At 39.7% G+C, this 23,733-nt stretch overlaps 1 protein-coding gene across 3 annotated transcripts in view; it reads right to left on the bottom strand.

Annotated features, from left to right (window-relative positions):
• ANO3 (anoctamin 3) overlaps positions 1–23,733 on the bottom strand; it is a 446,396-nt gene that overhangs the window by 343,592 nt on the left and 79,071 nt on the right. The window contains exon 1 of one of the 3 annotated variants that reach the window (XM_061380964.1): positions 13,223–13,456. The exons of 1 other annotated variant lie outside the window; for it this stretch is intronic. In XM_061380964.1, the coding sequence (XP_061236948.1) occupies positions 13,223–13,430 (208 nt within the window). In that variant the 5' untranslated portion in view covers positions 13,431–13,456. Of the gene's footprint in view, positions 1–13,222; positions 13,457–23,733 lie in introns of those variants that run through there. One more of the 3 variants, XM_061380963.1, reaches the window with a different exon arrangement.

Below are 23,733 nucleotides of genomic sequence, written 5' to 3'. Positions count from 1 at the left end.
TAGAGATGTGACTGTCTTATTTTCAGAAAGACAATTAAAGGTTGATTCCCCAGCAAGCTGTTCCATCTGTTAGGATGGGACAGTGCCAATTCAAAATGTGGTATTGACCACTTCGTCTGCTATCATGCTAAATCACTTCAGTCTTGTAAAATTCCATGCAACCCTATGGACTGTAGCCTGCCAGGCTCCTCTGTCCATGTGATTCTCCAGGCAAGAATACTAGAGTGGTCTGTCATTTCCTCTTCCAAGGGATCTTCCCTACCCAGGGATCAAACCCTCGTCTTTAAAGTCTCCTGCATTGGCAGGCGGGTTCTTTACCACTAGCGCCACCTGGTAGCAACAGATAACATGAAATTTGAGGCCCTTTCAGAACTCACACGGAGAAGGCAATGAATGGCAACCCACTCCAGTACTCTTGCCTGGAAAATCCCATGGACGGAGGAGCCTGGCAGGCTGCAGTCCATGGGGTCGCCAACAGTTGGACACGACTGAGTGACTTCACTTTCACTTTTCACTTTCATGCATTGGAGAAGGAAATGGCAACCCACTCCAGTGTTCTTGCCTGGAGAATCCCAGGGACGGGGGAGCCGGGTGGGCTGCCATCTATGGGGTCACACAGCGTCGGACACGACTGAAGCGACTTAGTAGCAGCAGCAGCAGAACTCACAACATATTATATGTTAGATCACTGGCAGAAAGGTGATCCCAAATTAGAAACACATGCTTCACTGCAAGGGCACTTATCTACTAGCACCTAAGAAGCTCCATTCTGAGTGAGGCTTTTATCGCTCATACCCTTGCATGGACTCCTACCACCTTGCTGCTACTGTCCTCAAGAAGCATTTCCTGACAGCACACGGCAAAGGGAAGGGACAGCCCAGGCTGGCCTGTCTTATTCTGCATCGGACACCAACATGCCTGACCTGAAGGAAATAATTAAAGAAGAATCTATGTATCCCAAATGGTTGCTATTATTATTATTGCTGTTGTTGTTCTTATGTTTGTACTTATTCTGTGTAATTTAACTGGAGGTATTTACATGATATGACTCATGTGCTCTAAAAACTTCCTTCAGTAGAAAAATTCTGTATTCAGTAATATATGACCTTAGAGGAAGAATGGATTTGTGGACTATGCAAAAGGTAGCTTTTAATTGTTCTTAAATATTCACTAGTCACTTATAACAAGTAGAGACAGCACAGTGAATATAATTTTATACATCTTAAAGTAAAAATGCTGATTTCTCTTAAATTTTATATAAGACTCTATGCCTTACAGACTAAAATATTTTCAGATTCTTCCTCAATCACAGTTTAAATTAGATGCTTCACTGCCAGTTATTTAAACTTTTCTCCCCCTTTATTGCCTACATTTTCTCCTTCAGAAAGGTTTATGCTTAAGACTCCAGGATCTCCTATGTGAAATATGCATACAATTTTATAAAAATAACAAAGTAACCTTTATTAAGATTAAATCTATGGGTAACCAAAAGACACTAACTTTGCCTTAGTTATCAAAAGCCAAGAATACAATGAATAAAAAAATAGAAAGCATTGTAGTAGCTCCCTCTAGTGGACATTCTGAAGGTAAGGCAGCTAAAACAAATCAGCCATTTTACATTGTCAGGCTTGAGTAGTGCCCTTACAGATCAACTAGCCAGTCAAAAAAGTGGGGAAAAGGAATATCAGTATTCAAAATGAGCATTTATGAGGGCAATAAATCCAGGGAAAATCTAATTTGTATTATTCCACTTTTTCACTGAATGATGGGGGCAGAGTTAAAGCTATCTCATTATCCATAAGTACAAAATACTTCACAGACTTGCTTCAAAAGGGTTAAACAAAATCTGTTTCTCCCTCAGTCTTTCTCTACATTAAAAACTCAGCATTCAAAAAACGAATATCATGGCATCCGGTCCCATCGCTTCATGGCAAATAGATGGGGAAACAATGGAAACAGTGACAGACTTTCTTTTCTTGGGCTCCAAAATCACTGCAGATGGTGAATGCAGCCATGAAATTAAAAGACACTTGCTCCTTGGAAGAAAAGCGATGACCAACCTAGACAGCATATTAAAAAGCAGAGACATTACTTTGCTGACAAAGGTCCATCTAGTCAAAGCTATGGTTTTTCCAGTAGTCATGTATGGATGTGAGAGTTGGACTATAAAGAAAGCCAAGCACGGAAGAACTGATGCTTTTGAACTGTGGTGTTGGAGAAGAATCTTATGAATATCTTGGACAGCAAGGAGATAAAACCAGCCAATCCCACAAGAAATCAATCCTGAATATTCACTGGAGGGACTGATGCTGAAGTTCCATTACTTTGGCCACCTAATGCTAAGAACTGACTCATTGGAAAAGACGCTGATGCTGGGGAAGACTGAAGGCAGGAGGAGAAGGGGACGACAGAGGATGAGATGGTTGGATGGCCTCACCGACTCAATGGACATGAGTTTGGGTAAGCTTCAGGAGTTGGTGATGGACAGGGAGGCCTGGTGTGCTGCAGTCCATGGGGTCACAAAGAGTTGGACACGACTGAACCGAACTGAACTGAAAGATGTGCAGCACCAGTAATCAAGTTTGAATCCTCTTTCTTCATTTTACTTCACATTCTACATGCATGCTATTGCTTTACTCATGTCTGACTCTTTGCAACCCCATGGACTATAAACTGCCACACTCCTCTGTCCATGGGATTATCCTGGCAAGAATACTGGAGGAGGTTGCCATTCCCTTCTCTGGAGGATATTCCAGACCCAGGAATTGAATCCACATCTCCTGCATTGCAGGCATATTCTTTACCATCTGAGTTGTTTATATATGATGGGAAATTAAAAGAGGATCTCTCATAGTTGATACAAATTTGCATGACAATAAGTTGTGAAACAAAAAAATTACAAACTATATTAATAATTTAAAATGTTGGATCAACTATTTTGGAGGAAGGAATGAGTTATCCTTCAATTTTTTTTTACTGTAGAAAGTGTTATTAAAATGCACTAAAAAAAAAATGCACTAAAATATTCCAATAGCATGTAGCCAAAATGTAGAAAAGTAATTATAGAGTTGTGACAGGTAATTACTGAAAACATACTTTATGTTATTTTTCTGAGTTTTGTGATGTTTTGGTGCATGTGACCTTTCAGAATTTTATAATCATTTTGTCTTCTCATCTACTTTCTAGTTCTATGTATTTTTCTATTTTTTCAAAAGGCTTGGGTATTCTTGAAATCTGAATTTTCCGTTAATGCTTGGCTGAAATGACACATGATAATTATTGTTTCCACCTGAATAGATCAGATATGTATTCTTGTATTTTCACTTTTATTTAGTTCTCTTAATCAATTTCTATTTTAAAGCACAGTGACCTACATAGTGTTAGGAATAATAAATTCGTTTAATTGTTGAAAACTTGTCTTTTCAGAAAGGAGAAAATACATGAAAACACATCAAAGGTAAAGAAGAAATAGAACAAAAGGAAGCTACTATTGGGAAAAGTTGAATCCAAATGTGAAATTAATATACAGAATGCAGGCTATGGGGGTAATCTTAATATTATTAGAAGTTAGCAACAAATTTTGTCCCTGAGTTTCCTAACAACCAACAAAAAGAGATAAACAGAGACACAGTAATCAGATAATCTACTAAAGGAAAAGAGGATAAAACCCCCAAACCGTCCCAACATTATAAAATGGTCCTATTATACAAATCCAAGAATACAGTACACATATCTCACAAAAGCACACAAATACACATGCACACACATACAGACTCTGAGTCTAAGTTTGGGTTCCCCCAGAAGAAGACCCTTGGCCAAAATTTTAAACGCAAGTAGCTTGCTTGGAGAGGTACAGAAAACACTAATTGGGAAGTGGGAAAGTGAATCAGGAAAGACAGATAATAGAGAGTATATTAACCAGAAAGTCATGACTGTGGGTAATGCGTTTCAGGCACCTGGGGAATCTGAGACACAGGTGCAAAACTCATTATCTCAGAATTGGCACACCTAAGGTACAAACCAACCACAGCATTTTTTATGACAGCTATTGAGACCATCCACAGTGTTTCTGGAATCTAAGAAAATAAAATCTGTCACTGCTGCTGCTGCTGCTGCTGCTGCTGCTGCTAAGTCACTTCAGTCGTGTCCGACTCTGTGTGACCCCATAGACGGTTGCCCACCAGGCTCCCCCATCCCTGGGATTCTCCAGGAAAGAACACTGGAGTGAGTTGCCATTTCCTTCTCCAATGCATGAAAGTGAAAAGTGAAAGGGAAGTCGCTCAGTCATGTCCGACTCTTAGCGACCCCATGGACTGCAGCCTACCAGGCTCCTCCATCCATGGGATTTTCCAGGAAAGAATACTGGAGTGGGGTGCCATTGCCTTCTGTCACTGCTTCCACTTTTTCTCTTCTGTTTTTCAGAAGGATTAGCAGTGTCTTAATGTTGGTCATCCTCGAGTCAGTCACCAAGGCCTGAAGAATGTGGTACTCTCATTAGTCAGATCTAAACCACATGCTTACTAATGGAAGAATTAAATGGTGTCAGCATCACTGGATGCCCATGAGAATTCATGGAAGTACAGAAAGAGAATCTGGGAGTCATTACTACAACACATGATTGGAAGTCATTGCTAAAATGACTTCCAGTGGAAGCTGGGAATGGATTCTGGACTACGATAATGACAGATTCCACCAGCAATGGCTTAGAGGGAAAATCATAGGTAGATGTTCACAGTATACCTACTAGTTTATACTTGGAAACTCAATGAGGCTTATTTACATATTAAAGTGAAAAAAGTGAAAGAGTTAGTCACTCAGTGAAGTCCAACTCTTTGCGACTCCATGGACTGTAGCCTGCCAGGCTTCTTTGTCCATGGAATTCTCCAAGCAAGAATACTGGAATGGGTTGCCATTCCCTTCTCCAGGGGATCTTCCTGACCCAGGGATGAAACTCAGGTCTCCTGCACTGCAGGCAGATTCTTTACCATCTGAGCCAATAGGGAATCAATCTTTTATTCATAGAAATGCATTACCTGAATATGTTTTGATCACAGGCACACTACCAGGCTTTAAAAAAATTCTTAAAACCTCAGTCTACTATATTAAGTGATGATCTAGTAGAATTTTCAAGGCAGGATTGGGAAAAGGAAAAATCAGAAGAGTTTTACAGAGAAGATAATATTTAAGTCAAGAAGAAGGAATTCTGTGTTTGGACAAGACTCTGAAGAAGAATGAGGAAGAAAGGAAGAAAGACCTTTCGAGTAGAAGAACAGCATGTGGAAAAGCATAGAAATATGAATGGATATAGCTTGTCTCTGTGCTATGTCACTTCAATCATTTCCGACTCTTTGCGACCCTGTAGACTATGGCCTGCCAGGCTCCTCTGTCCATGGGATTTTTCAGTCAAGAATACTGGAGTGGGTTGCCAGTTCCTCCCCCAGGGGATCTTCCTGACCCAGTGATTGAAATCAAGTCTCTTACGTCTCCTGCACTGGCAGGCAAGTTCTTTACCTCTAGCCCCACCTAAGCTTGTCTAGATACATGTAATTTGACTTGGCTAGAATCTTAGGATGCAAAATGAATGAGTAGCAAAAGATTTTTAAAAGTTGTTTCAGCCGAAATTATGAAAGCCTTATTTATGTTGTTCTAAGGCTTCAGCAATACGAGAACCATGAACTTCCAGAGATTCAAGCTGGTTTTAGAAAAGGCAGAGAAACCAGAGATCAAATTGCCAACATCCACTGGATCATTGAAAAAGCAAGAGAGTTCCAGAAAAACATCTATTTCTGCTTTATAGACTATGCCAAAGCCTTTGACTGTGTGGATCACAATAAACTGTGGGAAATTCTGAAAAAGATGGGCATACCAGACCACCTGACCTGCCTCATGAGAAACCTGTATGCAGGTCAGGAAGCAACAGCTAGAACTGGACATGGAACAACAGACTGGTTCCAAATAGGGAAAGGAGTATGTCAAGGCTGTATATTGTCACCCTGCTAATTTAACTTATATGCAGAGTACATCATGAGAAATGCTGGCCTGGAGGAAGGACAAGCTGGAATCAACATTGCCAGGAGAAATATCAATAACCTCAGATATGCAGATGACTCCACCCTTATGGCAGAAAGTGAAGAGGAACTAAAAAGCCTCTTGATGAAAGTGAAAGAAGAGAGTGAAAAAGTTGGCTTAAAGCTCAACATTCAGAAAATGAAGATCATGGCATCTGGTCCCATCACTTCATGGCAAATAGATGGGGAAACAGGGGAAACAGTGTCAGACTTTATTTTTCTGGGCTCCAAAATCACTGAAGATGGTGACTGCAGCCATGAAATTAAAAGACACCTACTCCTTGGAAGGAAAGTTATGACCAACCTAGATAGTATATTCAAAAGCAGAGACATTACTTTGCCAACAAAGGTTCGTCTAGTCAAGGCTATGGTTTTTCCTATGGTCATGTATGGATGTGAGAGTTGGACTATGAAGAAGGCTGAGTGCCGAAGAATTAATGCTTTTGAACTGTGGTGTTGGAGAAGACTCTTGAGAGTCCCTTGGAATGCAAGGAGATCCAACCAGTCCATTTTAAAGGAGATCAGCCCTGGGATTTCTTTGGAAGGAATGATACTAAAGTTGAAATTCCAGTACTTTGGCCACCTGATGTGAAGAGTTGACTCATTGGAAAAGACTCTGATGCTGGGAGGGATTGGGGGCAGGAAGAGAAGGGGACGACAGAGGATGAGATGGCTGGATGGCATCACTGACTCGATGGACGTGAGTCTGAGTGAACTCCGGGAGTTGGTGATGGACAGGGAGGCCTGGCGTGCTGCAATTCATGGGGTCGCAAAAGTCGGACACAACTGAGCGACTGAACTGAACTGAACTCCTTGAAAAGAAAGTTATGACCAACCTAGACAGCATATTAAAAAGCAGAGACATTACTTTGCCAACAAAGGTCCGTCTAGTCAAGGCTATGGTTTTTCCAGTGGTCATGTATGGATGTGAGAGTTGGACTATAAAGAAAGCTGAGTGCCAAAGAATTGATGCTTTTGAACTGTGGTGTTGGAGAAGACTCTTGAGAGTCCCTTGGACTGCAAGGAGATCCAACCAGTCCATTCTAAAGGAGATCAGTCCTGGGTGTTCATTGGAAGGACTGATGTTGAAGCTGAAACTCCAGTACTTTGGCCACCTGATGCAAAGAGCTGACTCATTTGAAAAGACCCTGATGCTGGGAAAGATTGAGGGCAGGAGGAGAAGGGGACGACAGAGGAAGAGATGGTTGGATTGTATCACCAACTCGATGGACAAGGGTTTGGGTGGACTCCGGGAGTTGGTGGTGGACAGGGAGGCCTGGCATACTGCAATTCATGGGGTTGCAATGAGTCGGACACGACTGAGAGACTGAACTGAACTGAACTTGCATACAAGGAGATCCAACCAGGCCATCCTAGAGGAGATCAGTCATGAATATTCATTGAAAGGACTAATGCTGAAGCTCAAACTCCAATACTTTGGCCACCTGATGTGAAGAACTGACTCTTTGGAAAAGACCCTGATGCTGAGAAAGATTAAAGGGGGGAAGAGAAGGAGATGACAGAGGATGAGATTGTTGAATGGCATCACCGACTCAATGGACGTGAGTTTGATTAAATTGCAGGAGTTGGTGATGGACAGGGAGGCCTGATGTGCTGCAGTCCATTGGGTTGCAAAGAGTTGGACACGACTGAGCAACTGAACTGAGCTGAACTTTTCTCATGAGTGAAGGCAGAACCAAAGCTCTTCAGGTGCGATTTGAGCAGCTGCCACTAGAGGGCAAGCTTATATCGTGATGTCATCAGTTAGCAGCAGCTGCTGCTGCTGCTGCTGCTAGTTGCTTCAGTCGTGTCCGACCGTGTCCGACCCTGTCCGACCCCATAGATGGCAGCCCACCAGGCTCCCCAGTCCCTGGGATTCTCCAGGCAAGAACACTGGAGTGGGTTGCCATTTCCTTCTCCAATGCATGAAAGTGAAAAGTGAAAGTGAAGTTGCTCAGTCGTGTCTGACTTTTAGCGACCCCATGGACTGCAGCCTACCAGGCTCCTCCGTCCATGGGATTTTCCAGGCAAGAGTACTGGAGTGGGGTGCCATGCTAGCTAGGTTAATTCAGAGCATGAAAGAACAGCAAAGGTGATCTCAGTAGAGGTTACAAAGAGTCAATTAGTGTAAAAGGAGAGGTCAGTCCAAGTGACATGGACAAAATATCACGTGAGTCCCTGTGAGGCAAAGCTGACCGATTATACCCATCAAAGCCCAAAGGTAATGATACCAGAGAAGTGAACAGTATCATTTTGATGCAGAGATGACCTGTAAAGGAAGGAAGGAGGTTGCTGTCAGATTAACCAATTCTACCTTATCAGGAGTGAGGTGGAGGCATTTTTCAAACACATTAAAACAGGCTAATGAAAATGTGTTGTAACCAGGTGTAATTCCATAGAAACAGATCAGAGTGAGAAGTGCTTTTTTAAAACCTAAAAACAATGGCTAAATAGAATCCCTGAGGGGATATCCTTCCTATAGGAATTTATTCTTTGAGAAACTGACCCCTATTTGAATATAAGCACAAGGATCCTAGACTAGCCTGTATGTAGATAATCTTATCTCAGATTAAAGTCTTGGTGTCGTTTTGAAAGAGTTAAAAGTTATAAAACCAAATTCACCTGTAAAAATGAAGTCAGAATTTTTTGAAGGGGGACTACCTGCCTCAAAGGAAATCAGTCCTGAATATTCATTGGAAGGACTGATGCTTAAGCTAAAACTCCAGTACTGTGGCCACTTGATGCAAAGAACTGACTCCTTGGAAAAGACCCTGATGCTGGGAAAGATTGAAGGCGGGAGGAGAAGGGGATGACAAAAGATGAGATGGTTGCATGGTATCACCGACTCTATGGACATGAGTTTGAGCAAACTCCAGGAGTTGGTGATGGACAGGGAAGCCTAGCGTGCTGCAGTCCATGGGGTCTCAGAGAGTTGGACACGCCTGAGCGACTAACCTGACCTGCCTCAGGATACCTTCCTCAGACAAGAGGATAGTTGCTAAAACTTCGATGACTAGATTCCATCCTCCCTTTTGATGACAGACGCTCCCTATCAGAATTGCTGAGGTGGGGTCTAGGCATCTGCATTGCTGGCAAGAGCCTTGGGTAAGTCTTTTTTTTTGCAATATTTGGAGACACAAGTGTAGCACAACTCAAGTTACCTCCATGTTAGCTCTGTTGGGTGCTTTTGATGGACCAAGCTCTTAAGCACAGCTAAGTGTCATCTGTTTGCCTACATACAAATACACATTTTATAAAGCAGGCAAAACCTCCCCTGTGTGAGACACCGGTATTTAATCTCATACTGTGCTAAGCACTGGATGTACATTATTGTATTTTAATGTTTCCCGAGCCAGTGAAAATATATATTGTCATTCCCTTTTATAAATCAGAGAGAACACAGCTTCAGATAAAATTAACTGATTCATCCAAGGTCCTGCATCTAGAAAGCAACCAAACCAGAAGTAAAAGCAAGATCTACTTAAATCTAAAGTTCTTCAGCTAAGAAGCAGAAGAAGAGGTAAATACTTCAAAGTTTATTAGACATTAATTTCCTGTTTGTTTCCTAATCCTAAATTTTTGAACTGGATATTGGAAAGCTCCCCCCATTTAAAATTAAAATCTGTTGTTCTGCAATTCATCTAATCTCCTGAGATGTCCAGAGTTATACAGGGGAAAAGTTAATCTCTGTCCTACAATATAACTTTGGAGAAAAACATTAGTTCCTGACTCTGTTTCAAAAGAAGAGGTAAAAAAGACTTCTAATGTTATCTCCTTGAAGGAAATTCATTTAAAACCCATCATAATGGATTTCTTGGTTTAGAGATGTGTTTGTAGCATTTTATAAAGTATGAGTATTAACATTTAAAGTCAAAAGAAGGTCGGGCATTTCATCTCTACCAAAAATAAAGTGAATAAAAATCCTAGAAAAATTACTGCAGATTTTTAGATGTCTCTAAATAAGCATATTTCACTTGTCAGAGTGTAGTCATGAAATACTATAGCATAAAAATGAAACGTGGCTTATTTTCTTTTCCTTTTAGTATATTTGGCCATTCCCATTAAATAAAACTTTTTTTTTGTAAACTCTACTTCATTTCAGTAGCATGCATTTAAATGTCAAGCAAGAGATAAAATCCAGATTTTCATATATATTTTTATTATTTCTTTCATATATATATGCATACATACACACACACACATATATAATTGGTTACCTTTACAAATTGTGAAGAAAACAACAAATATAAAAAATTAACCCTTAAAAAATCAAAATCTAAAAAAAATACTTCTGAAATCCATGATGATATTTACAGGAGTAAAGATAAATTACAGCATTTTCAGTTAGCTTATTTTTATTTTTAATTATATATTATGTATGCATTATATATACATATTTGATATTTTCTTTCCTTAGCTTTATTATTTTAGACATATAAAAAGCTATAATAATGTATACTATTTGATGAGCTTGGAGATAAGCATCCATTTGTGAAATCGTCACCATAATTTGTGCTATTTTTATAAAGAATAAGTTAATTTATATTTGTATGAGGTAAGAATTATTTTCCCTCCTCCTTCTGCCCCCTCACTTCTAACCATCACTCATGGTTGTCTGTCTGTTGTTTCATATCTATCCATATAGGTAGATCAGTAGGTGAAGAAGGGCAATTAGGTGAGTAGATAGATAAAATGTCTTTTTTTTAAATGAGAAATAACACATCACTGGAGTGCCTCTATATACTATATCTGAATTTACACATTTTCAAACAGCAAAACAGTTCCCTGACTTAAACTGAAAGGATGTATGGCAAAGTCACAAGCAGATGGATTTACATTGAGGATATAGAATGTTAATAATATAAACTATATCAAGATGATGGATTTACTCTCTCAGTGTCACCTCAAAGTTATGCTGTTGACAATAACAAATGACTCAAAAACCCTAGTGACTTCCAACAGCAAGGTTTAATCTCATTATGCAACCAAGAGGAGTGAATAGCTATGTGGTTCCATGACTCCATCACTCCCCAGTGTGAGACCACAATGATGGGACATACTACCTGGGGCACCGAATGTATCATAGCTCAGGGAAGGAAAACCATGGAAAATGAATATTTGTGTAAAAACGTGACAGTCATCTCTTCTGCTGACATTTCATCGCCCTATATAAATCCTTCAGTCAAGCCTGATATCAGAGGGTCTAGGGTGTGGAAGGAGGGTGAGCAAATATTTTTAACAATATGTAAATTACAATAGGTATTTTAAATAGTAACTGCCATATCTAACCTTGCATTATTTTATATTATTTCATCATATGAATGCATCACAGTTTATTTGTGGACATTTATGTTCTAATTTTTCAAAATACAAACAATGCCTGCCTGACTGAACATATTTAAATATAAACCCACATACACACACTTCTTTTGGACTATGCTTAATAAATACAAATTAAAACTCTAGAATTATCTTTTATGCCTGTATTTTTCCTCAATTTTTCCTTCTTTTACAAAATAATACAAGTCATTCTTGCCTGATTAAATAGCTTATCCATTCACCAAAATACTGATAGAAGCTGGCTTAAAATATCTATTACTGTGACAACAAACTGAAATTTGTTAAAAAAAAAAAAAGAAAGAAAGAAATTACTTTTTTATCACTTATTAAAAAAAAAAAAAGGTAGTTCAGATTTGCTGTTCTCTGAGACTATTTTAATTAGATTTTTTCACCTTGCAGATCCAAGTTACATAAAGAATTACTTCTTTGTAAGCTTTCTGGCTACTTGGATATCATTAACTGAGTTTGGGTCAACTTTGGGGTAGCTTCCTTTCAGTTCAGTTCAGTTCAGTTCAGTTCAGTCGCTCAGTTGTGTCTGACTCTTTGCGACCCCATGAATCGCAGCACACCAAGCCTCCCTGTCCATCACCAACTCCCGGAGTTCACTCAAACTCATGTCCATCGAGGCAGTGATGCCATCCAGCCATCTCATCCTCTGTCGTCCCCTTCTCCTCCTGCCCCCAATCCCTCCCAGCATCAGAGTCTTTTCCAATGAGTCAACTCTTCGCATTGTATATTTCAAATTCTAACACACATCTGACATTCAGCCATCTGAAGAAATAACACCATTCTTTTCCTATGTCACTGAACAAACATAATCAAATAGCGGGTAATACTTTTTGAAATTAATGGACAGTTATACCTCACTTTAAATATCATTTAAACACATAGCCTTGCTTGTAATTTTGATAGATATTATGGTATTTTCTAATGTATAAATTTATTAATTATAATATTTCTAAAAAATTGAAAGATGACTACATCCATAATTTTGTAAATTTATTCATCCAACAAACACTCTGAAAATTGAGGACCTACTCTGTGAAAGACACCATGATCAGGTGCTTTCATGTGGAGTCATGAAGAAACAACATGATCTTGCTACCACACTCTCCCAGTTAGTACACAGCAACACTGTGACCAAAACCAGGTCCATCACTAGACAAAGCCTACAATTTTAACTAGCATGTATTATGGCCTAGAGAAATATGTGCAGACTGCACTATCAATGACTGTTTTACTAAATGGAAAACAGTCTTGCTTATTCTGCTTGGTTGACGAACTAAACACATAAAATGAATGAAAATGAGATTCCTTTCACTAACCACTAACATGAATAGGGGAGGACAAAGAAACAAGAAAGTTTTTGTTTTTTCCTTTATTCTTAATATATTCAACAAATGCTTATAGAAACTCCTTATGCAGGAGGCATTGTACCATGTGCTATAAATTCAGTTGTGACACAAAAAATCCAGGAAAATACAATTAAACAACATAAAAAGAGACATTAAAAGGAAAAAACTGTACGGAAGATCCAGGCAATGAACAAATAAAATGGAAACAACAAAAGAAAAATAATTTGGGGGAAATTATTCAACTAAAAGATAAAACCATTTCAACTTCCTCAAGTGGTATTCTTGATAGAAACTAGGAAAAATATATACAACAAAACTACTGGGAAAAAAAAAAAAAACTTCTGGGGAAAGGAAAATTTTTGAGGAGGGGAAGAGATAGAACAAAAACCTAAAATATGTATTTTGAAAGGACAATAATACAAACTTACAAGAAATGAAAATCATGAGATATATACATACCAATTAAATGGCTCCATTTTAAGGCTGATGAAAGACTCCTGTGAGTGACTAAAAAAAAAAAAAAAAAACTGATAGTGTTGGGAGGCAGAGATATTGAATAATATCCTCTGAGCTGAGAAGGAACTTTAAGACTTGAAAAATGGAGTGCACTTACAAAGTTTATTGTGGGTAACTTATGGGGAATCAGGCAACAATGATTCAGAGGCATTCACAGCTGTACTCCGCAGAGCCAAAAGGGGTATCAGTTCAGTCGCTCAGTCGTGTCCAACTCTGCAACCCCATGAACCGCAGCACACCAGTCCTCCCTGTCCATCACCAACTCCCGGAGTCCACCCAAACTCATGTCCATTGAGTCAGTGATGCCATCCAACATCTCATCCCCTGTCATCCCCTTCTCCTCTTGCCCCCAATCCCTCCCAGCATCAGGGTCTTTTCCAATTTTCCAGTAGCATACTGGGCACCTACCGACCTGGGGAGTTCATCTCTCAGTGTCCTATCTTTTTGCCCTTTCATACTGTTCATGGGGTTCTCAAGGCAAGAATACTGAAATGGTTTGCCATTCCCTTCTCCAGTAAGGGGATTTAAATGAGCAAAAGATAAAAATAGAATCTGACCACTAGGGGAAAGTAAATCCACACTTCTGGGAACCTGGGGTTTTTCTCCTCCCAGGGGTCTCGTGACTATTAACCATTTGCATCAACAAAAGGCACTCTTCCAATTTTCATATCAGACGAAGGCAAGAGGAAGAGTTGACGAGAACTTATCTGGCTTGGGCACAGTCCTGGGAGTAGGCTAAAATTCAATCACATAGAAAGGGGAGAGGATAGGACTGCTGGCCTGAGATAGAGCTGACAAGATGGAATCAGTGTGGTTCAGCCAAATAGATAACAAGACTTACAAACTTTGAAACAAACTGACCTTGGGCCTTTTCATAAAATATGAGTATAAAAGTACAGAGAAATTTTGTCACTAAAATTTTTATACTTAGATAGTATGTCATCATGGAGAAGGGACCGTCAACCCACTCCAGTATTCTTGCCTAGAGAATCCCGTGGACAGAGGAGCCTGGCAGGCTGCTGTCCATAGGGTTGCACAGAGTCAGACACGACTGAAATGACTTAGCATGCATGCATGCATTGGACAAGGAAATGGCAACCCACTTTAGTATTCTTGCCTGGAGAATCCCAGGGACAGAGGAGCCTGGTGGGCTGCCGTCTATGGGGTTGCACAGAGTCAGATACAGCTGAAGCAACTTAGCAGCAGCAGCAGCAGTATGTCATCAAGAATGAAAGAAAGATAAATATTCTCAAGACATATATTTTACTAAAGGCTATTATGGGGAATGGAGAAGGCAATAGCAAACCACTTCAGTATTCTTGCCTTGAGAATGCCATAAACAGTATGAAAAGGCAAAAAGATAGGACACTGAAAGATGCACTTCCCAGGTCCATAGGTGCCCAATATGCTACTGGAGAAGAATGGAGAAATAACACTAGAAAGAATGAAGAAGTGTCTGGAGCCAAAGCAAAATCAACACCCAACTGTGGATGTGACTGGTGACGAAAGTAAAGTCGGATGCTGTAAAGAGCAATATTTTATAGGAACCTGGAATGTTAGGTCCATGAATCAAGGTAAACTGGAAGTGGTCAAACATGAGATGGAAAGAGTGAACATTGACATTTTAGAAATCAATGAACTAAGATAGACTGGAATGGGACTGGAAGATCAAATTGCCAATATCTGTTGGATCATCAAAAAAGCAAGGGAGTTCTAGAAAAACATCTATTTCTGCTTTATTGACTATGCCAAAGCTTTTGACTGTGTGGATCACAACAAACTGTGGAAAATTCTTCAAGAGAAGGGAATATCAGACCACCTGACCTGCCTTCTGAGAAATCTGTATGCAGGTCAAGAAGCAACAGTTAGAATTGGACATGGAACAACAGACTGGTTCCAAATCAGGAAAGGAGTATGTCAAGGCTGTATATTGTCACCCTGCTTATTTAACTTATATGCAGAGTACATAATGCAAAATGCTGGGCTGGATGAATGACAAACTGGAATCAAGATTGCCGGGAGAAATATCAATAACCTCAGATAACGCAGATGACACCACTCTTGTGGCAAAAAATGAAGAAGAATTAAAGAGCCTCTTGATGAAAGTGAAAGTGGAGAGTGAAAAAGTTGGCTTAAAGCTCAACATTCAGAAAACTAAGATCATGGCAACTGGTCCCATCACTTAATGGCAAATAGATGGGGAAACAATGGAAACAGTGACAGACTATTTTCTTGAGCTCCAAAATCACTGCAGATAGTGACTGCAGTCATGAAATTAAAAGACACTTGCTCCTTGAAAGAAAAGCTATGACCAATCTAGAGAGCATATTAAAAAGCAGAGACATTACTTTGCCAACAAAGGTCCACCTAGTCGAAGCTATGGTTTTTCCAGTAGTCAAATATGGATGTGAGAATTGGACTATAAAGAAAGCTGAGCACCAAAGAATTGATGCTTTTGGACTGTGCTGTTGGTGAAGACTCTTCTGAGTCCCTTGAACTGCAAGGATATCTAACCAGGCCATCCTAAAGGAAATCAGTCCTGAATATTCATTGGAAGGACTGATGCTGAAGCTGAAACTCCAATACTTTGGCCACCTGATGCAAAGAATTGACTCACTGGAAAAGACCCTGATGCTGGGAAAGGTTGAAGGCAGGAGGAGAAGAGGACAACAGAGGATGAGATGGCTGGCTGACATCACCGACTCGATGGACCTGAGTTTGAGTAAGCTCCAGGAGTTGGTAATGGACAGGGAAGCCCAATGTGCTGCATTCCATGGGGTCACAAAGAGTCAGACATGACTGAGTGACTGAAGTGAACTGAACTGACTATGGGGGAAGCCTGACTGATACTTTTCTAGGACAATATCAGTTTCATCTTAGGTATATTTTCTGAAAATATTTTATCAAATATAAATTCTTCTTCATGTAAAGCAGATCCTTACTTAAAATTCAGGTGCCTACTTTCAGATATACTGGTCTGTGGAGCTCACTGTAAGCCTTTTATATTGTGGGTTATCTATTTTTAGAATTTGTTCAGAAGAATCAGAGCCAAACTGGGAAAACACATTAAAGCTTCTCCTGGTGGAACATGAGCCACAGATACTCGGTCAAAATCACATAAATGAGATTCTTTTTGTGATACTATAGCTGGCAAAGCATAGAGTTTTGGACAAAGAAGGAAGTTTGATTTCATAAAACTGGATTTGGTTCCCACCAATACATTTAATAATTATCACCACCTGTGTTCACTAATTAACCTCTTGTGACTATGTTTTATCATCTGTAATATGAAGAATCTTAAAAATAGTACTATCACTATTATGAAGCTCATCATTATAAATTAGTAGATCCCACATAATGTATGACTTTTCTTTCCATAATGAATAATTTACACCCTTCTCACCTTAGTCCAGCAGCGTATCAAAAACAACAAGAAACCAAACCCACAGAAAACCATATGCCATTATAAAGTTTATCATCCTTTGCTTCTCCTACACCACATTTTAATTAGCCTTGCTGCTGCTGCTGCTAAGTCGCTTCAGTCGTGTCCGACTCTGTGCGACCCCATACACAGCAGCCCACCAGGCTCCACCGTCCTTGGGATTCTCCAGGCAAGAACACTGGAGTGGGTTGCCATTTCCTTCACCAGTGCATGAAAGTGAAAAGTGAAAGTGAAGTCGCTCAGTCGTGTCCCACTCTTAGCGACCCCATGGACTGCAGCCTACCAGGCTCCTCCGTCCATGGGATTTTCCAGACAAGAGTACTGGAGTGGGTCGCCATTAGCCTTAGTTTAATGGAAATAACATGGAATTTGTCAGCAGAAATGCCTGAGGTAACACTGAAATTTTATAATACAACAGTATGAAGCAGAGTCAATTACTTAATATTTCTAATGGTTAGTATCTTCACCCATAAAATGTACTTAATAATCCCTACTTTTCAGTTTTATGAGGCTTAAATGAGGTAAAATTATGAATATTCAGAACAGAGTAAATGCTTAGTATTTAATATTCTCATTTGACCTTTCTTGTATTTTCAGTTTTCAAAGAATATAAATATTTCCCAGAAATTTTCAGAATTATAAATTACTAGATAAGTAATATTTACCTTAAATAATTTTAGAAGGAAAACAACATAAAATTGTATAGCAAAGTCTCTAAATAGTATTTTAAAGTAGTCTTTTAAAGCAATCTCCTCTTCATTTAGATGATATTTTGAAGGGGAGGCTCGCGGGTTGCAAAGGGGAGTCGATGGGGTCTCAAGAGTCAGACACTATTTAGCAACTAAACAAAAACAACAAGAAGCTAATATTACATAAATATATCAAGGCTGACATCTTTGGCTCAATACTCCAGTGGACACAATTTTGTAGGTGAAAGGGGGCTTTGGCATCCTCATATGCATCCTCTCTGCTTAAGAAGAACCTACTACAAAGAGGTCTCTGGGGGAGAAAATACGTGGTGATCATCTGAGTTACACACTTAGCACCATCCCTGGGGGGCTGGGCACCTTACTTCATGCAGTGTTCACAACAATTACATAAGTAGGTAATATTACTTCTAGGTTGCAGATTTTGAAACTGCCAGAGACTGGACATTGATGCTATCAATCCCATTAGAACAGAAACTAAAAAACAACCAACTCTCTATATTTTAGGTGGTGCTTATGGCAGTATCTGGCACACAGTAAATATTCTGTAAATAATCATTTTATCATATTCCTTTCAAGACCATACATTTACCATACAATGTAGGACTGTTCTCTGCTCCACAATGATTTGTCTTTGGGCTATTCGTACTGTGTTTAATTTTGCTCTCAGTTTTTTTTAGAGTTGTAAAATAGTTTCTTAACTAAATTTTCATTTTAGTATATTATCCAAGGTTTTATATGCCAAGAAATTAAAAGGAAAGGACTGCTGCTGCTGCTACTAAGTCACTTCAGTCATGTCCGACTCTGTGTGACATGTCCGACTCTGTGTGACATGTCGGACTCTGTGTGACCCCAGAGCAGCCCACCAGGCTCCCCCGTCCCTGGGATTCTCCAGGCCAGAACACTGGAGTGGGTTGCCATTTCCTTCTCCAATGCATGAGAGTGAAAAGTAAAAGTGAAGTTGCTCAGTCGTAGCGACCCCATGGACTGCAGCCCACCAGGATCCTCTGTCCATGGGATTTTCCAGGCAAGAGTACTGGAGTGGGTTGCCATTGCCTTCTCCAAAAGGAAAGGACAAAGTGAGACAAAAGGAGTTATATAATTCTGTAGAGAGAGAGTAACCATAAGTTTTTTGTTTTTTGTATGTCTGATCATTTTCGCCAGTAGACCAAGCAGATGGAAACATGAGTAAGATGTGCAATAAGATTAATTGGAGACCCATAAAAAAGGGCAATAAAAGTGGAAAATTTAGCTGGCAATACCTGCGCAATAAATATAACTAATCTGCTACTGAATTTAAAAAGAGATTCCTGATCTTCACATTATTTGCTTATTTTTTAAACTTTTTTTTTAAACTGATACTCACTTTTAAAAGAAGAGGGAAACATTATGGAAATGATTATGATTTTATTCTCTCTTAGCTGAAGATGTTTTTCAAGACATTTAAATTACCTGCTAAACCAAGGATGAAATAAACTGATAAAGCTGAAAAATAATATTTTGAGTTGTATTTCCTCAGTGTTCATGCAAAAATACAAAGATCTCTGAATATAAATTCTCTATGGAATGGAACAGTTGCCACATAATATAAATTATTAGTGACAAATTTCTGGCACAATATTTTATGTAACATCAAGCACTTGGGATTCAAGGCGGTGACCTCAGCTATTCTGATACATGGTCCTCAAAAGGAAAGCTTCTGGTGGCGCTGAAGAGTGTTGGGAAATTCCAGGTAAATTTAGTTTGCACCACTGCAGATTTTTACATGTTTGTGGGAAGGTGGTTCTTATGCATGTTCAACTTGCACTTTATGCATGGAAACGTTTTGAAAATACTAAACATTGAAAACACTAAATACTGAAAACACTGAATACTCTGTACTTAGAAATATTTACATTTGTTGTTTGAATCATAATTAACTGCTTGGATTTAAGGTCCATAAGAACAGGAATTATATGAACTGTCTGCCATATATCAAGTGCCCCATAGTAGTGTTAAAATCAATCAATGAATAATTCTAATTAATAAACCTTTAAAATCTGAACCATAGGGAAAGGGGAAATGATGTGTGAGAGCAGAGAAAGATTTCAGAGTAATTGGGGGATAGGTTTGAGGAGGTTGGAAGTATTTCTAACACTGAGCAACTTTGTAGAGATAGACTAAAATTTCCCCTAGGTGATTCATGGAGGGATTTGATGAATCCCAGTGTAAACATCTACTTATAAAATTCTATTGAATCCTGAATTTCATCCCAGAGATAAGAGACAGAGAATGTCTTTAAAATGCTTTCCTTATTCCCCAGAAGTGTTCCAGTCAAAATGGGCTGACACTGAACAGGCTTTCTCCCTCCACTGTAGAGCTTATGAGGCAGGCTACTCGGCTGGAATTTCAGGTTTACTTGACATATATTCCATTTATCATTGCCATCCTTTGAATTGTAACCACTTTACCTCCAGGTTTTCATATGTATAATTTGCCATGCATCTTACTCAGGATAAAGGTTGTCATATGTGAATTTCTGCTTCCCACCTGAGCTTTGAGAAATGGTCCTACGTTTCACAATATTTGACTCACTACAAAATGAAACGAGTCGCCAGTCCAGGTTCGATGCACAATACTGGATGCTTGGGGCTGGTGCACTGGGACGACCCAGAGGGATGGTACGGGGAGGGAGGAGGGAGGAGGGTTCAGGATGGGGAACACGTGTATACCTGTGGCAGATTCATGTTGATATATGGCAAAACCAATACGATATTGTAAAGTTAAAAAATAAAATAAAATAAAAAATACAAAAAACATTCAAGTCCTGGACTGCTAATATTTGTCCTAGACAGGCTAACTAAGAATGGAAAGAAATCTCTGCTCAAAGAATGTAATATTCCTCATAAAAACCTACTTAACTAGAGAAGAAAGAATGAAGGATGCCTTTCCGTGATTATAGGTAGTGGTGGTGGTAGTGGTGGGGGTTCGTCCAAGATGCATTGCTTCTGAGATGCTTTCATTAAATTGTTCTAGTAGAGCAGAGACTGATTGTTTTTCTTTTTGTTGTATCTTCTCTGTCTGCCACAGAGAGAATGCTGAACAATATGTATCGGATCAAGAAATTAAGTTTATGTAAAACCAAGCCAGGCATTGATGACGTGGGAATAAAACAGCTAGTCCTAATCCTCAAGGAGCTCTCAGCTTAATGGAGGGAATAAATGTATATGATTACTGTACAAGATGATAAGCCTACCAATGCTGATAAGCATTCAGGTGCAGAAGTAGCATAGAGGAAAACTGCTGAATTCAGGTCAGTAAAAGTGGGAAAGAGTAAAGGCTTCCTATAGGAGATGGTGCTAAAATTAATTCTTCAAGCATCCCTAGGAATTAGCCATATAACTAATGGGGAAATAATTATTGATGACAAAAAATATGTACAAATGCAGGAAAGAAGGTCACATTGGTACATGTCTAGGTGTAGCATAGTGAGAAGCAATTCTTTTTTTTTTTAATCTTCTTGTTCTTGATGGTATATCTTTCCCCTTTATTTCATCCATAGTACTAACAGCACCAAGTCCAATAAATATTGTCTTCAAAAGAGAAATTTAATTACTGTATTGTTATAGCCCGAACCATGTCCTCCAAAATTTATATGTTGAAGTATTTATCCCCTAGTAGTTCAGAATGTGACTGTATTTGGAGATAGGTCTTTAAAGAGGTAACTGTTAAAAGGGATAATTCGAGTGAGCTATAATCCAATATGACAGTTTCCTTATGAGAAGGAAATTAGGACAGAGACACATAAAGAAGGAAGACCGTGTGGAAACAGAGAGAAAACAACTATCAACAATGCAACAAGAGAAATGATCAAAAGAAAGCAAGACTGCCAACACATTAATCTCAGATGTGTAGCCTCCAGAACTGTGGGCAAATACATTCTGTTGTTCTAGCTACTTAGTCTGTGGTACTTTTTCATGGTAGCCCTAGCAGATTCAGTTCAGTTCAGTTCAGTTCAGTCACTCAGTCGTGTCCAACTCTTTGAGACCCCATGAATAGCAGCACACCAGGCCTTCTTGTCCATCACCAACTCCCAGAGTTCACTCAGACTCATGTCCATCGAGTCAGTGATGCCATCCAGCCATCTCATTCTCTGTCGTCCCCTTCTCCTCCTGCCCCCGATCCCTCCCAGCATCAGTCTTTTCCAATGAGTCAACTCTTCGCATGAGGTGGCTAGAGTACTGGAATTTCAGCTTTAGCAGCATTCCTTCCAAAGAAATCCCAGAGCTGATCTCCTTCAAAATGGACTGGTTGGATCTCCTTGCAGTCCAAGGGACTCTCAACAGTCTTCTCCAGCACCACAGTTCAAAAGCATCAATTCTTCGGCGCTCAGCTTTCTTCACAGTCCAACTCTCACATCCACACATGACCACTGGAAAAACCATAACCTTGACTAGATGGACCTTTGTTGGCAAAGTAATGTCTCTGCTTTTGAATATGCTATCTAGGTTGGTCATAACTTTCCTTCTAAGGAGTAAGCATCTTTTAATTTCATGGCTGCAATCACCATCTGCAGTGATTTTGGAGCCCAGAAAAATAAAGTCTAACACTGTTTCCACTGTTTCCCCATCTATTTCCCATGAAGTGATGGGACCAGATGCCATGATCTTCGTTTTCTGAATGTTGACTTTTAAGCCAACTTTTTCACTCTCCACTTTCACTTTCATCAAGAGGCTTTTGAGTTCCTCTTCACTTTCTGCCATAAGGGTGGTGTCATCTGCATATCTGAGGTTATTGATATTTCTCCTGGCAATCTTGATTCCAGCTTGTGCTTCTTCCAGCCCAGCGTTTCTCATGATCTGCATAGAAGTTAAATAAGCAGGGTGACAATATACAGCCTTGACGTACTCCTTTTCCTACTTGGAACCAGTCTGTTGTTCCCTGTCCAGTTCTAACTGTTGCTTCCTGACCTGCATACAGGTTTCTCAAGAGGCAGGTCAGGTGGTCTGGTATTCCCATCTCTTGAAGAATTTTCCACAGTTTATTAACACAATGATACCACAAGTGCTCTTCCAACACTGATAAAAGGGTAAAGACCCTCACACACAAAATACATATCAAAATAAAGATCCTTCCTTCATTTTGTATTCAGTTCAGTCATCAGTCGTTTCTGACTCTTTGTGACCCCATAGACTGCAGCATGCCAGGCTCCCTGTCCATCACCAACTCCCGGAGTTTACTCAAACTCAGGTCCATTGAGTCGGTGATGCCATCCAGCTATCTTTGTTGGACCTTTGTTGGCAAAGTAATGTCTCTGCTTTTCAACAGGCTGTCTAGGTTGGTCATAACTTTGTTTCCAAGGAGAAAGTGTCTTTTAATTTCATGGCTTCAGTCACCATCTGCAGTGATTTTGGAGCCCAAAAAGATAAAGTCTCTCACTGTTTCCATTGTTTCCCCATCTATTTGCCATGAAGTAATGGGACCGGATACATGATCTTAAGTTTTCTGAATGTTGAGTTTTTAGCTAACTTTTTCACTCTCCACTTTCACTTTCATCAAGAGGCTCTTTAGTTCTTCTTCTCTTTCTGCCATAAGAGTGGTGTCATCTGAATATCTGAGGTTATTGATATTTCTCCCAGCGATCTTGATTCCAGTTTATGTTTCATCCAGTCCAGCATTTCACATGATGTACACTGCATATGAGTTAAATAAGCAGGGTGACAATATACAGCCTTGACACACTCCTTTCCCAATTTGGAACCAGTCTGTTGTTCCATGTCCAGTTCTGACTGTTGTTTCCTGACCTGCCCACAGATTTCTCAGAAGGCAGGTCAGGTGATCTAGTATTCTCATCTCTTTAATTTGTAGAATTAAAACCCAAAAAATGAAAGATATCAGCTCCTTTATATTAGAGAAGACCACCTAAGGCCAGACTGAAGACTCCAGAGCAGCTCATCAAGATTATCTGAAACAAGTTCAGAGGAATGCAGGCCCAGTACCCACTCTAATCTTATCGACAACCCCACACTTGAACTGTTGCTATAAAGTGAAAGTGAAATCACTCAGTCATGTCCAACTCTGCGACCCCATGGACTGTAGCCTACCAGGCTCCTCTGTCCTTGGGATTTTCCAGGCAAGAGTACTGTAATGGGTTGCCATTTCCTTCTCCAGGAGATCTTCCCAACCCAGGGACTGAACCCAGGTCTTCCACACTGTAGGCAGATGCTTTACCATCTAAGCTACCAGGGCTATAAAACTCCTCATCAAATGTCCCAGGTTAGGACACACAATTTTGAGTGGCACAGGCGTGCTATGGCCCCTTTGCC

This window comes from Bos javanicus, chromosome 15 (genome assembly GCF_032452875.1).
Source record: "Bos javanicus breed banteng chromosome 15, ARS-OSU_banteng_1.0, whole genome shotgun sequence".
In the NCBI taxonomy this organism is placed as follows: Eukaryota; Metazoa; Chordata; class Mammalia; order Artiodactyla; family Bovidae; genus Bos; species Bos javanicus.
The sequence above is the reverse complement of the archived record's forward strand: the minus strand, read 5'-3'. Positions and strand labels throughout refer to the sequence as shown.